The following is a 15,919-nucleotide window of genomic DNA, read 5'->3' as shown; positions in this document are numbered from 1 at the left end:
GTGAAATATGGGATTACATATGGTAACCAAATAGCGTTTTACCTGGATTTGAAAAATTTTCCTTCCCAGAAAAAAATACCATGGGATAATTTCTTGGAATATGGAAAAACCTATTGTAGCAAGATGCAGAATCCAGAAGCAGTATTGTAAACTTAAAAAATTCAAAATATACAATTAGCGTGCATGCCAAAAAAAATACCTTTGAATAAAAAGATAAACGAAAATATTTGCAAAACATATCAAACACAGGGCTAAGTTACTTAGTATATAAACATTTAACTTCAGTGAGAAAAGACTGACAATCTAGAAAAATGGGCAAAGAACTTTGATAGTTCTCAAAAAAAAATTAAACATTGAAAAAGATGTACAACCCACTCAATAAAAAATGCAGATTAAAAACTAGAATAAAATGCTAGTTATTATCAGATTGACAGCTCTATGTGGTATGATATACAATGTCTATGATAAAAATAAATAAGAAATAATGTTAAATTTCTATTGACAGAAACTGGATGAATAAAGTACAGTACATTTGTAAAATGAAATTTGTGCAGGTATTAAAAAGAGCAGTGTCGGTTTCTGTGTACTAATATGAAAAAATATTAAACAGATATTAAAGATTAAAGTGAAATTAAAGTCAGATGAATTGTACAGTCCAATATATGTAAAAAAGAGAGACTACATATACACACACATACGTCTACATACACAATACTGAAGGAGAAAATGACGATAATGGTTGCATTTGAGACCAGAACTGAGGGATCGTGAAGTTTGGATAGAAGAGGATTTTTATTTTTTAGTCTTTATATTGATTATTTTCTTTTACTATGTTCATGAATTCTTTAAACATATAAAACAAGTTTAAAGAAAGAAAATTCTCAGTCCATTAAGTACAACATCTAACTGAACGCTGTCTGAAGTACCTCCAATATGCCACCACCGATTTCTCGATTTTGTTGGGAATAGTAAGATGGATAAAGTAGTGTCCCTACGCTTTTCAAAATCAGTAAAGCTGCTCTGATTTGTAAATATGGTAAAAGTCAATGTAGTAGTAGATATGCTCTATTAGAGATGGGGCCAGGAAGGCCATCTATCCCTTTAGATCTCAGAGTAGTTTACATACTAGAAGTTAATTGATCCTCACAGTCTCCTTACGCAAAAGAGCACTGTATGTCCAGAAAAAAATAATAGCTGAGTCCATTTTCTATATTTACTCGTTTAATGCTCACATTAGCTCTAGGAAGTGAATCCCATTTCAATAGAGGACGTAGAGAACTTAAGTAACTGGTAGAAGGTGACAGTGCTTGTACTAAATACCATTGCTAATGTTCAAATCCAGGCAGTCTGGTTATAGGATCCTCCCTCTTCATAGTTCAACTCTTCTGTCCCAACTTTATTCTGGAGTCTGAGTTCATCTCCACTTTTCAAATGAAAGATATTAGAGTCAGAGGTTGAATGAGTAGTTCAAGATTGTACTGCTAGTAAATGTCCAAGCCAGTATGTACCAGAGCCACGTCCTCAGGAGTAAATCCGGTGACCTCCTCATTGTACCACTCTGGCCCTAGTTGACAGGGGCGTTCCAAGGAGGGAATGGGGAACAGCCCTTTCGATAGCACTCCGTGTTATAAGTACTAATGACAAATCTCAGAATGTGTGGTTTCTCTAAGAAAACAATTGCAGTACGGAGAACTTCCTTTTTATGAAAATATTTCCTCTATTCAAGTAATAGCAAATAATTTGTTTTGCTCCGTAACTTTGATATGATTTCTTAAGAAATTTTCAAGATCACTGGATAAAAAACAAAACAAAACAAAAACTTGGTATTCATTTAAAACTTGCTTCTGCTTTGTGAAAAGACTCTGTCAGCAATCCAGAATGAGGGCTGTGCTCACAAAATTCCAACTTTTCTGTGGGATGATCCAAAAACAGCAAACAGAAGGCATGAAATTTCTTAACAGTCACAAGTGCGTGCACGCATGCTATGCCATTCCTGTCGTTCACTGCTTTTTGGTGCGCACATTTAAAAGCTGGATTACTTTGATTTGCAGACGAATGTGTTCCATGGAGAAGTTTTTTCATGTAGGAAAAAAAGGCAGAGTACCTCAAGAGTACGTGAGGTGTGTGTACTCTGCCCTCCATTTATACAGCTCTCACCTGAATATGTGTTCAGTCTGATTTTAGGATATTTGCCTCGACCAGGTGCCTTCATGTGTCTTAAGACATTTGCTAGAGTAATATCCTGTTATTTCTCTTGCTTAGTTCAGAAGCAGGTTTACACACGTACTCTGATATGAAAGACAGACTGTGAAGTGTATATACCTATATAATGATTGTTACGTTAAGAAGAGGTATGGCTCAGTGGATTAAGCGGTGTCTAATCTTGTCTCTTCCATAATCCTACCTGAGTCTCAGTAGCCTTAGTGACAAACTCGAAAGCCAATACAAGAATTATTTAGAGACTTGCTTTAAAAGTATATAACTGAGTTAAAGAAGTAAATGGGTGCAGCGATCAAGTGTTATTCTGTTTACCTGGAGCTTTCCTGAGCCATCTCCACTTTCATGCCAAAGCTTCTCTAAAATATTAACATCAGAGTACAGTATGTGTTAACATTGCATTGGAGATGGACTGTATTCTACGCAATACTGCATTCTCAACCATGTTAATAGAATGGCGGTGGGTGGAAGAGCGATGTAGGTGACACCACATAACATGCATTTAAAATGTCTTCTTCTTTTTCAATTGCAGCAAATTCAGTAAAGCTAGAAATGCAGAGTGATGAAGAGTGTGACAGGAAACCCCTGAGCCGAGAAGACGAGATCAGGGGCCATGATGAGGGTAGCAGCCTAGAAGAACCCCTAATTGAGAGCAGCGAGGTGGCAGACAACAGGAAAGTCCAGGAGCTTCAAGGCGAGGGAGGAATCCGGCTTCCGAATGGTAAACTGAAATGTGACGTCTGTGGCATGGTTTGCATTGGGCCCAATGTGCTTATGGTACATAAAAGGAGTCACACTGGTAAGCAGCTGAAAGAATAACCTGATGACTGCCTGTGACATCTGATGTTGATATTACCTGACATCTATTCTCTTTCCTTTTTATTCAGGGGTGGCAATGGTGAAACTGCCTTTTCAGAATTCTGCTAGTATTGGATTGCTGAAAAGCAGAGAGTAGCCTGGGTCTTGACTTCCAGCCTTCAAATCTGAATAGCATATCAGAAAAGAAGTTTGGGATTCAGTTTCCACAGTTCTTAATATAGCAATAATATGATAAGGGTTCAAAAGTTATAGGAGAATTTCATTGTGTAACTTAATCTTTTTGTATTTCTATACATATTTTACCATACCCATGGGCAGGTAATACAGTTTGCTAGCTAAAAGTTTACGTTATAAAATTGTACTCATGCATTTATATGGGGGTGGATCATTTTCACCTTATCTAGTTAACGTCTTGGAATACAATTTCCAATCAATCTTTGCCTACCATGGGTCTCTGTAGTAGGTAGATGCTTATTTTCCCTAGTTTGAGAAATTTACCAACTTCCTGTAATTTTTTGTTATAAATCTAGCAAGGAGGTATGTAGGAATGAGGTATAACAAAGGGTGGTGGGTGTGCAGTTATGAGTCTGTAATCATGAAATAAGGTGAGAAAAGACACCTCAGGTTAATATAATATACTTTTAGACATTTGAGTAATGTAAAAACCAGCCAGAGTAGGAGGCTTTATTTAAATCTCTTCAAATCCTTTGTTAAAAAACCCCCAAACAACAAAAACAAATGAGATTGATTCTTTAAAAAGATTGATTATTAGAAAAAGTTTCAAGTTTGTATGAAAATTGATTTAAAGGTAATGATCACTTTAACAATAATGCAGAAGTAGTAGTATATAGCAAAATATTAATAACTAATACATTCAGTTTTAAAATATGACACTCTTTAGAAGAGAAAATTATAATAAATACAGTGATTTAAAAGATTGAATTTTAAATAATCAATTTAATAAGTAGGTGCTTAAAACATGAGCGATACAAGGTACATTGAAGTCTTTTTAGTGCAGACCTCTCCTTTACATATGAAGAAATTGGAGCCCAAAACAGTCAAGTGACTTACTCATATCCCTTACATAGTTAGAACCAAGGTTTTATGATGCCCAGAGTGATTTTGTCCAAATATTCTATGCTTGGTATGTCAATACATGTTTTGATGCGGTATTACTGTAAGTCTGATACTTTAAAAATTATAGTAAGAAGTTACACATTAAAATCAGTGTTATTCTAATAAAAATCAACAACTTTAGTGCCTATACCCTTATTCTAACCATAGTCAGTTATATTTTTATTTTTTGTTTTGAATTTCCTTTATAAATAACATTTCTAAAATGTGTATTTAAAATTTTATAGTAATATTTATATTACTAGTGCAAATGTCTTTTGTTCCTTTAATTTTTAAAAATGTTTCATGGAAAAGTGGAAAGATCAATCTTGGACACTATATGTGATAAGAAAAGAAAAGAAAAGACTGTAAAATGATGAGTTTGCTTTTCTTTTATGCTCATGAAATAATTCTAATTGCAGTTCTAAAAGAATTCCACAAAGTTATAATGTCTTCATTATCTCGGAGTGATTATATTAAGGAAGATTAACACTCATTCAAATGTCACTTCTCCCATCTAGCAACGTACAGGATAAACAAAATTAGTCTAAAGACTTGTCAGTTAAATTACATATAGTGTTCTTTTTAAGGCTGAAAAGTATATTTTTTAAAAAACAATTTTTGTAAGATTTTTTCAATAAACTTTTCTGGGCTGAGTTGAGAAAATTCAAAGATGCGCTCTTGAAAATTTAGGTTAATCAGTGTTTCACTGTATCTGCAGTGATTTTCATGAGGATTGTTCGTTTGTAAACACAGTTATAATTACAACTCTGCTATACTGTCCATTTGATATTTACTACAGTAGTTGAGTTGAATAGTTTTAATTCTGAAATCATCTAATTTACATGGAAAATGTTTCCGGATAGTTACACAGATTTCCATAAGTCCTAGGAATAGGAGATTCACTCAACTAGTAAAGGCAAGGAAAATGGACTAAACCATTTAAAGTACTCTTGCAACTCTGTGAGCTTTTATTGTTAATAAATATTTATTGGAGTATTGTGAAAAGTGTTACACTGTCCTCAATTCTGGAAGGTTAAAGGCAACAGCCATTCATAGAGGAGCTTGGGATACCTTCCACACATTGTTGACCTTGAAATTATGATACATCTTTAAATTAGCTATTTTTATATGTATTTCTGATGTCCCAGTTTATACATCTGAGTGGGTCATGACATTTTCTACTCCATTTTAGTACTATGAGAATAGAAAGTCTACTTGTATTTCTTTAATTTAAACTAGATTGAAAAAATGCAGTTAGAATCTAGTCACTAGCTAAATGTTTTCTCCTTAATACCATGAACTACTGTATTTATTTTAGAAGTTCTCATGCTTATCAGTTATTTATAGCTAGTATAAAGGCACGGTCTTAAATACTTATAAAGCCTTTGGTAAACATATGTGTCTGTTTTTAGCTCACAAAATATTAATATAAAATTGATAGTGAAAAAAGATACACAACCACCCAATTCATTGAAATGACATGGAGTATCAGATCTAAGTCACTTCTTCTCTCTCTTTCATACCCTACTAAAGTGCCAATTGCAGTGTCTTATTAATTACTTGGTGTTATTTCTTTGGTATTGCTACTTTAGTAGGTAATCAGGTAATATTGTCATTGGATACTCCAGGCATTCTTCACTGGGGATACAGGGAGAAGAAAAGAAGGGTAGTAAATCAATTCAAGCATAAACATGAATTGATACCAACATTATAAATACAGAATATCCTTAATTTTACTCCTCTTTGGGGTAGAGTACTCCCATCTTTGTAACTTTGGCTACGTCTTAATTGTTTCCATAGGTCCAAAGTTGTTAGCCTAGACTTTTGTGCCCACCACAAAGGGAGTTATCACAGATATAATAGCTTACTCTGATATTTTTTAATTGGATTACTCTATAATGTCACTAACGTGTTTAGTAAATTTGTGTTTTTTCCTCTGAAATTTGCTTTTATTTACATTTCAAAAAGAATATGATTCATTTTTTTTTTCAGGCAAGGTCTAAACTAACTCCAAAAAGACCAATTGATACAGTCTATTTATTAAAGAAAAAAATTATAACAAATAATTGAGATGTATTGTTTCAAGTTACATACACAATATTAAGAGGATTGCTCACATTTTACAGGGATGGCGTTTTAGAAAAAAATATTGTTTCTTTTTATTTTTTATTAAACAGATTTGGCTATATCTCCTCCATTTGGATTATTCCTGGAATATCATTATGTACACTTTTTTAAAAAAGTCTCATAAATTAAACTCTGTTTTCATCCCTGTCTCCAACAGCAGTTTTGTTGAGGATTTCCACTAAAATTCCACTAGATTTAGTGTGGAACACAGGCAAAAAAACAGAGGATTGTTGAAATAATTGTCATTTACATAATCAAGACATTACGCATAGTTAAGCGTATTTCAGCCCAAAATGATAAAGCCATAGAATTAGTGTCCAAGAATTTAAAAAAAAAATCAAAACTTAATTCATGTAAAGCAGATTAGTATTTCTCAAAGGTTCATCAGATTGAAATCAAAGTAATTATTAACATTGCCTCTTCCTTCTTGTCCAAAATGCTCACCTTCATCATGCTTCTTTCTTTACTTCTTCTCATGGCCATGGGAACATGGTTAGCAAATGCCTCCACACTCAGATCATACATGCACTCAGCAACACAGCAGTATTTCCTGATATACCCCGACGCCTTTTCCTTTCTCCTACACCTTTAAGGATAATTGTATAAATTCAGAAGCAATTCTTGTTAAAATGCATTTGAAGCAATCTGGAATATTTTGTAAATGTAAAAACTAAATTACCCCGTCATTAGTCTCATAAAGTTCAATTAGGTGAATTAGAAAAATATTTTTAAAAAGAGGTGTCCTTATTATTAACTTTTTTAGATTAGCATTATTCTGAAAGCATTATTAAATTCAGTTCTCTAAATTATAAATTTTAAAATATTTCAATTGTAGGAGGCTTAAAGAAAATGTAATTAACATAACTGGAGCATATTCCAAAGGCAAACATGATTTCAAATGTTTTTGTTTACTACCCTAATTTAATTTGTTTTAAAGTTATTGCATCCTAATTTGTTACTTGCCTGGGAAACCCCACATAGACAGATTTCAAAAGTAAAATATTTGGAGTGAAAATTATACTTTACATCTGCTATTTTCATACTGTCTGAAGAGTTAATTTCATGAAGAAAGTACCTCCTTTTTACTTTTTATTACTAATTCCGTGGTAGGGGTAGCGGGTAGAAAATCCCGATTTTAAAAAGTTTTAGACTGCTATTGCATTGAAAAAAAAAAGTCAAAGAATTAACTTTTATGTGTGTGTATGTGTAAAATAAAAAAAGGTTTACCAATATTACATTTATTTTAAAACATTGACTGTTTTGTCAGACTTCATATGAGAGGTTTTAGATAAAATATTTCTCTTAAGCTGTATTTAGTGTTGACTTAATCTGTGAGTTCTACCAAATGATTAAAAAAAGTTAACTAAGATAAAATTAAGGTAACCTTAACGTGATGGATAATTTTTTTAACCTAATTTATCAGTATAGGATAATTTGTAAACTTAGCTCGTAAGATCTACAGATTTCTTAAGGAAAAAAATCCTTAACTATTGCTATGCACACAGAGATTACACTTTTTTGGTATGCATGTCATTAAGTTCCAAAATGAGCAAGTACTATAGAATTTGAGATACACCTGATGTATCTACTTTTTCATTTTCTTTAGTTTATAACAAATCTATATGATAGAATGTGTAGTTGCAGCTGCTAGAAAGGGACCACAGTTTATCTTCTTTATGCTTCCTAGCTTTCTTTAATAAAAAGAATTGCTGAGTTTGTATTATATTAAAGGTCCCCCCAAAATATTGAGGTTTCATTATTCACTATTATTATGAATGTTTCAGTTAAAGATACGAAACATGACAATTCAGTTCAAAAAAAATTTTTTAACTATCAAAATTGTAATCATCTCACCTCAAATACAGAAATGGTCCAGTTCAACCAAAAGGAAATTATTTCTTAATTTTATTTTTATTCTAAATGTTGAGCTTTAATGTATTTGTACTATTTATATATTAATTTATAATATATTTCATGTCTATCTTTAGAGATAGACACACTTAAAATATTATTTTCATGGTTTGATTAATGTTATCATTTGATCCACTTGCCCATTTTACTGTTTCATCACCTACATGTTTTCATGTTTGGTGACATTGGTGACAGCTAGTTGATGGCAACAGACTGATAATTACAGTTTAAACAGTTTTATAGCAATATCAATAATAGGAAAAAAGTTTCCTATCAAACAAATGATTTTTACAACAAAAAGAATATACAGAAAATGTCTGAATGAATAATTTTCATGGCTTTTCCCTGACTATATAAGGGAATTTTGCCAAAGGTTTTACTGTTAGTGACTAGGGAAACTGAGAGAGATCTGAGCTATATTTGGAGATTTTGTGGTAATGAGCTTTGTAACCTGATTCATTCACTGAACCTCTTTGGTCCCCTTATAAGAAAATTATCAGCTAAATGAGAGAGATCCCTTAGCCTAAAGGTCCCTTTCAACTCAAAATTTATGTAATTTTTAAAGAGAGTATAGTGCAGTAAAGAGAGCAAAATATAGTGAAACTGACCAAGATTCAATTACCAGCTCGAGTACTTACTAGCTCTGTGACTATAATCACATACTTTGATACTTGAATCTCAATTTCTTCATTGGCAAATTGAAATTATAGATACCTGGCTACTAATGTTATTATGAGGTCTGAAATATTGTATGTACAAAGCAACCAGTAAGGACAGTCAAGTGATGTCACCTAGTTCAACCAATTGAACAACATTGTTATTCTTTTGAATCAATGACAGGAATCCTGTAAAATTTATATGAAGAGGGAAACTACACTTGAGGTAAAGTTTGAGACTGTATTAGCAAAGCAAATTCTAGGAAGAAAGAGGTTAGAAGTCTTAGGAGGGAGATGAATCTCCTCAGCATAGAGCACTGGCTCTAGTTAACGGTGAATTAGTCACTTTGTACATAACCTACTTGGTCTTTCTCACCTCTTTTCCTTTCCACAGGAGAACGTCCCTTCCACTGTAACCAGTGTGGAGCTTCTTTTACTCAGAAGGGCAACCTTCTGAGACACATAAAGTTACACTCTGGAGAGAAGCCGTTCAAATGTCCTTTCTGTAGCTATGCCTGTAGAAGAAGGGACGCCCTCACAGGACACCTCAGGACCCACTCTGGTAAGTGTCAGCGACTATTTGAGAAGAAAGCTAAAATTTGAGAATTTGGGCGATGTGCTACAGAATAATACAAAATAACTTAAGAGCTTTGGTACCTAGTTAGGAATGAGCTAGACAATATTTTTTATTTGTGTACATTGAATAACTGATAAATCTTGTAGGATGCATGTGAACCATCCCTTTTAGACTTACAGACTTGGTAAAAAGGAGCAATGGCAACTGAAGAGTCTCTTATTTCAAGCCAGTGAAGGAAACAGCTGTTACATAAGTTTTCCATGTTTTTTAATATTATAATTATTAGCACAGTCATTACAGTTAATCAATGACAATGGAAAAATCTAGTGAAATATCATAGTTACATGCTGATGTTACCATAGAGGAGATGAAAGCTGTGATATTTTGTGACTGATATAACTGCCCAGGCTGGTACCTCAGCGGGAAATCAAATATTACTATTTTTAAATTTGAAAATATGCTCATCAGAAAATTGGCTGTTAGAGTATGTCATATTTCATTTTTAATTCCCCTTGTTTCTTTAACTCTTGAACTATAGTCACTGGATGCTGTATGCAACTTTCCTCTGCTTCATAAATTATCATTAAAAATCTGGAATAAATCTGATTTTTTAAAATGCTAGAACATAGTACATGAAAGAGAATGATTAGAAATCTGAATTAATCTCATTTGATTATTACATGAGTTGCCATAACCAAGAAGTTAAAGGTGAAAAATTAATATAGAATACTCTCTCAAGCAAGTTTTATATGCTCCATCTATCCACGACACATTAAATTTTCATTTTAATATGAAAATATGATAGAAGTGATATTTTCACCTACATTTACATATGATATTAGAGAGTGCTGTGGATTTTGAGTTAATGCTTGCATTATCTTTCTTTACATTTTTCCTATTAATAAGCCTTAGGCTTTACCTAGTTTTTTAACATGAATGTGAAGTATATACAACTGTTTTAGACATTAACTCAAATTGGGGCAGTTACAGAAAAATGAAATTAATGCAAACATTAAAACAAAATATTTTAAGTATATAGTTTACTTTTTTCCCTGATTCAATACAATTCACTTATTTCCAGCTATGGAATTTTGTATTTTATTTTGAAATTATGCTATGAAAATGATCTTAAAGTGGTATGGTTTTATTATAAAAATATTCTTTATTGAAAGTTACTTTTAAGACATGACAGTTATTTCTTTAGCTATCCATGTACTCTGGCTTATTAAAGTATTATGACTTGATCAAGGATTATATACAACATAGATTTTTAACATACCTACTGCATAAAGTTGAGGCAAAAATTCTTCCCATGTCTGTTTTATTCTTCATAAAAGTGTGTTGCTTTTAATACCATGGTTTAGTGTACACGTTTCTTTACGTGGGGATTGCTATATTCTTAGAAGATTCAATGCCTGGTGATGCCCCGGGAAGGCCTTCGATGTTCATCTCGGATTTTAGTTTCCTTGGTTTCCTTTTAATTCTTTTAATAGATCTACATCTATGGGTCGTGTGTAACAAGTCAAGACACCTTGGTTTTTGTGTTAGATTAAGCTGGGCAGCTACAATCAGCTTCTTTATGCAAATTAGCCATGGCCCATCTAGGGGTGCCTAGTTGGTGGGTGATGAAGTGAAGGGAGGGGAAAATGTCACTCCAAAGTAGGCCACTCCCATTGGCTTTGGCTAGGCCAGATCCTTAACATTATTTACATTGTCCTATGTAACTGTAAAGTTTGTGTGTATAAAGTGAAGCTGTTTCTGTGAAACTGTATATTTTGTAAACAAATATATTGCTGCTTTGAGGTTCAAAAAAAAAAAAGGTCCCTATAACTGCAATCATGATGATTTTGCAATTTGGTATATCAAGCCATGATTTTTGCAGATATATAGACAGCATATTCAGACTGGCTCATTAGAGCAAGTTTAGTGGAGTGATGAGTGAGAGAGAGGGGTGTCATCTAGCTACTTCGTCAATCAAGGGATGTTATCAAATCAGTCATCCTTTCAACTGGAATCTAAAATGTTAGCCATCACGTATGTTTTTCATAGTAGATGGAACATACAGCTGTTAAAGTCCATGCTTCTCTAATTGGTCAGAAAGCTCAAATTGGTCATTACAGTGTTCTTCCACTATCAATTCTAGGATCTTCCCCTTACCCTCTTTTTAGCACCTGGGCTGGATAGATTTTTTTATCTAATGGGTGACCCAAACCTTAATTTCGACAATTTCTGAGTATCGAGTGGTCCTGCCTTTCTTGGATTATTGCAGTTTTCCAATAACCAGGATTATTGACCAAGTTTTTCTTTTTTTTTTTTTTTAAGAGGTGTCCTGAGTTCCAAACATAGTTGTTCTTGCCCCGTCATACAGCAACAACCCAAACTCATCTTAATACTCAGAAAAAAATAACCAACCAATGGCCCACTTCTCTCCCTGTAGTTCAGCAGTTTGATTGAGATGCCTCAAAGAGTCAGGGAGTGGTGTCAGCTTCCATTACAACAACAGTACCTCAACTCTGATCCCTTGTGGAAACATTCCCTTAGGCACGGAGAGCTCCAGAACCACCAATCTCAAGATTTCATTCATTTCAGCACAGGAAGTAAAAATCCTTTAACTTAATGTAGTTACCTGCTATATTTGTACTGTGGCCACTCCTACCTTAATCTCTTCGTTCTCAGACTCACGCATTGAGGCTGTGGAGGAGATGGTTTTAGGCATATGTCATATCCTGTAGAACTATAGAACACACCCAGACTTCTCCCTTTTGGCAACCATATACACATGGACTGCTCCACTAGTAGGCTATTTTACCACTCCATTTAGCCAGATAGGTCTGGATGATAGGACATGAGATATGACCAGTAAAATAGTATATAGGTTTGAGTCCATTGAATTTCCTGGTTGAAGGCAGTATTTAAAAAAATACCGTGGTAATTGATAAGGCATTCTGTTAAATCCATGTATAGTGAAGCCTGCAAAAGTTTCAAAGGAAGGGGAGGTAAATCTATGTCCCAGTATCTATTACTTCCTTTAAGCATAAATTTCTCCCTCCTTCATATTGGAAGGATTCCAGTGTAACCTGCCTGACACCAATTGACAGGTTAACCCCCTCCCCCCCAGTAATGGTGCCATATCAGGGTCTCAGCATTAGGAAGTTGTGAACTCAGCAGTGGTAGTGAAATCAATCACAGAGAGGGGAAAGTCTGCGCTGTTGAATCCATACATCGTTTCTATCCCTGTTCCAACTGTCACTTTGTACATCGGCCACTTACTTGAGCAAGCACCAGAGTAGCTATGTAAAGAATCTGACCAACATGCGTAACATAGATTGTCTGATTGGTTTGAGACACCCATCAGATAATCTTGTCCAGATCACTGAGAGCCTTTTCCACAGTGGAGGAAATTCACACGGGACACAGGTCATCACACTTTGTACCAGTTCTGAGCCGTTCATCCACGTAACTCTCTCCCACATCTTCTGTCGTCAGCCTCCCAGTCTTATTCTTCCAAGGCCTTGACCATATGGCCGTGCCATGTTTTGTTACCTCAGATATCTCTCCTTCCGTGCCAAGTGTACAGTCTGCCGCTCTGCTGGGGGTATCCTATCACTCCTGTATTTCAGGCCCAGCCCCCTCAGGGGAGCTGTAACACGGGTCACAGCTCTTATCAAATAACATGCAATCCATTTACCAGCTCCATCCACACAGTTTCATCCCCTATGGATTGTTCATTGAGGACACCCCATGAGGCCACAGCTGTGGGTTGTGGGGAGATTGTGAAGTAGTAATAGCAAGTATCAGGGACCTTAGCTACTTGGGCCTCCCAAACCTGCATGGTCCCAGCCTCATTTAGTAATACATTGCTCTTGTGCACATCTTTTTAAATGTTATGTCAAGTCAGGTACACCTGGTTCATTTTGTGTAGTTTGGGCCACATACTCATGTGGGGTCCCATGGCCCAGTACTCAGTCTTAAACCAAGTCCAAGAGCAAGTTAGAAACAGCTTTTCAAATGTAGGATAGTTATTAGTAGAAGATTGCATACCTTTACTCCAAACAAAGAATCTGCACTCTGAGGCTTTTATTGACCCCATCTCTGTCTGCTACAGACATTTCCAAAGTTCACCGCATTGCTGGATCTTAGAGCTGAAGGTATAGGAAGCATTCATCACAGCAGAGGTATGCTGCAGATCCTTTTCTTGCCCCAGCCCTCTCAATACTGGCCACCTTGTGGATTACCGACTCCGTTGAGTGTCAGAGCAGTATACCCAATGTGGGATAGCTTTCCTCCAAAATCCAAAGAGGGTACCACATGTGTGCCTTTTTGTTCACGATGAAAGGCGCAAGGCACAGTAATTTGTCATTTGCTATAGAGGATCAATTTCAACATGCCCAGACCACTAGGCCCATAACATTTCAGCAATGCTGCAAGTCGCTGAACTTTCATGGAGATTATCTCCTGTCCTCTAGCATATATCTTACCGAGGCATCTTAGGTATTTACTACTTCCTGCTCATCAAGTCCAATCAGTATAATACCATGAATGTAATGTTCCAGCTTGATGTTCTGTGGGATGTCAAGATGAACAAGATTTCTTTGGACTATAGTATGACAAAGAGAGGAGAGTTGACCTAACCTTAAGGTAAGATAGTGAAAGTATGCTGTTCCTGCAATGTGAAGGCAAACTGCTTCTGATTATCTTTGTTGATAAGGAATTATTTTTAAAAGAAATTGTTAATAGCTTCATACCTGGTGTCAGGGGCTATGTTATTATGATCCAGTAAAGATACTACAGCTAGAACACCATCAACAGTTGGCATTATGATGTGCTTAAGTCTGCATCCCTCCACAGAACCGTCTAGGTCTTACGTGAGCCTAGCAAACAGTTTAACTGGGTATGTAGTAGGAATCACCACCTCAGCATCTTTCAGTTTTAGTTCACTAGTACTTTAGGAAAGGTGGTAGTTCTAGGGCTGTGCTTTCCAATATGGCAGCTACTAGCCAAGTTAGGCTATTAAGCACCTAAACATGGAGAGGGTCACATGTTGAAATGATATTTTTTATTAAATAAAATATATTAAAATTCCACCTTTTAAAAATGGAGCTACTAGAAAATTTAAAATTTCATACAACTTGTAGTGCCATTGGACAGCATTGTTCTTGGTTTTCACATAGCCCTTCCTCCATGGGTCAGAGGACCAACATAAGGATTCTTCCCATTACTAAATGTATATATTCCTGCAATACTGTGAGATGGATTTGGGTGATGTCTCCATATATATCTTGACCTCTGTAAGCCCCCACTTTGACCCGTGGGCCACAATGGCATTTTAGGTTCCAGGAATTAATGTCAATTCTGAGCTAATCTAACAGATCTGACAACCTCTGGAAGGACTTGGTATTTTCCTTTTCCCAATGTGCAGTCACCATCATGAATGGCCACAGGTGATTCTAAATCTTTGGCCAGGTTTCAGGGCCCTTCGTGACAGTGACTGAGTCTCCACCTAAACTTATGTGACTGGGTCTGTGAATAGATTTAGGTTTAGAGAGTGGATAAGAGATCACAAATCCTACCATGGTGACCAAAGTTGGATTTTTGCCCAAGAGAGTTAGTCTTTTCCTGTCTCTGTAAGTCAGTTACCAGCTTTTCAGTGTAACCATCTGTTCCATTCCTGGGGACTCCATAATCGATTAGCCATCACCATAGCACCCTATGGCACAAAATGCTCTGATTATCACCTCATTCCTATGCCTTGTTAAAGTAAGTGAACCTTCCTGAAATTTATTCCTACCACATACCCTCTGTCACGCGGAGATCACATTATATACATTTAAATCAGGGAGCCCAGTTCTGTTTGCAGCCTCTATCATTGTTCTCTATGGCCTAGAAAAGATAGTTAACACAAAGCTTTTCAAGCATGCTGGTTCTTTCCTCACCACTATAATTCTTTGGCGAAGGGAGTGTCCCACAGGCCTGGCCAGTGGATGGGTAGAGGAAGGCTGAACAGGGTGATTCATAATAGATCCTTTCCAGTATTCTTACTTACTTGAGCTTTTGGACTTCTTCCACTTTGGTCTGCCAGGAAAATTCTGGCATTTCAATTTTTTACTATGTAAGCCAGCATTGAATCAAGGATTCAATTAATCAATCAATCCCACCTGCTCAAAGCAATACGTTAAATCCCAAATCTCAGATGAATGTACATGTATTGATAAATGTGGCCTGATCTCATTTTAGTTCATCTTCTTGTTCTAAACCCCTTCGAATCAATCCATTTCATTCCCTTATATGCTAGCTAGACTGCTGCTGATATAAATTGGCAACATTTTTCCATCCTTTCAGTGTATAGGCTGTCACCTCCTGGATCAGGCCTTGGTTTTTGGCTATATTAAGATCTAACATGTTATGAGCTTGAGGGTAACAGGAGTGAGTCCTGAACAGAATTGCCATCCTTTGGGTTCCTGCCTCAGCTGATTCTTCTTTGGAAGTCTTCTTACTA

General features: G+C 35.5%; 1 protein-coding gene across 7 annotated transcripts in view; it reads left to right on the top strand.

The window, feature by feature from the left end:
• IKZF2 (IKAROS family zinc finger 2) overlaps positions 1–15,919 on the top strand; it is a 149,504-nt gene that overhangs the window by 91,487 nt on the left and 42,098 nt on the right. For 6 of the 7 annotated variants that reach the window (XM_019727022.3, XM_019727024.3, XM_074312718.2 and 3 more), the window contains 2 exons: positions 2,750–3,016; positions 9,241–9,408. In XM_019727022.3, the coding sequence (XP_019582581.2) occupies positions 2,750–3,016; positions 9,241–9,408 (435 nt within the window). The remainder of the gene's footprint in view (positions 1–2,749; positions 3,017–9,240; positions 9,409–15,919) is intronic. The other variant, XM_019727025.3, reaches the window with a different exon arrangement.

The sequence above is a fragment of the Rhinolophus sinicus genome, chromosome 17 (assembly GCF_057876585.1).
Source record: "Rhinolophus sinicus isolate RSI-liver-muscle chromosome 17, RSI-T2T, whole genome shotgun sequence".
NCBI classification, from domain to species: domain Eukaryota; kingdom Metazoa; phylum Chordata; class Mammalia; order Chiroptera; family Rhinolophidae; genus Rhinolophus; species Rhinolophus sinicus.
Note: the sequence above shows the minus strand (reverse complement) of the source record. Positions and strands in the feature narration are given on the sequence as shown.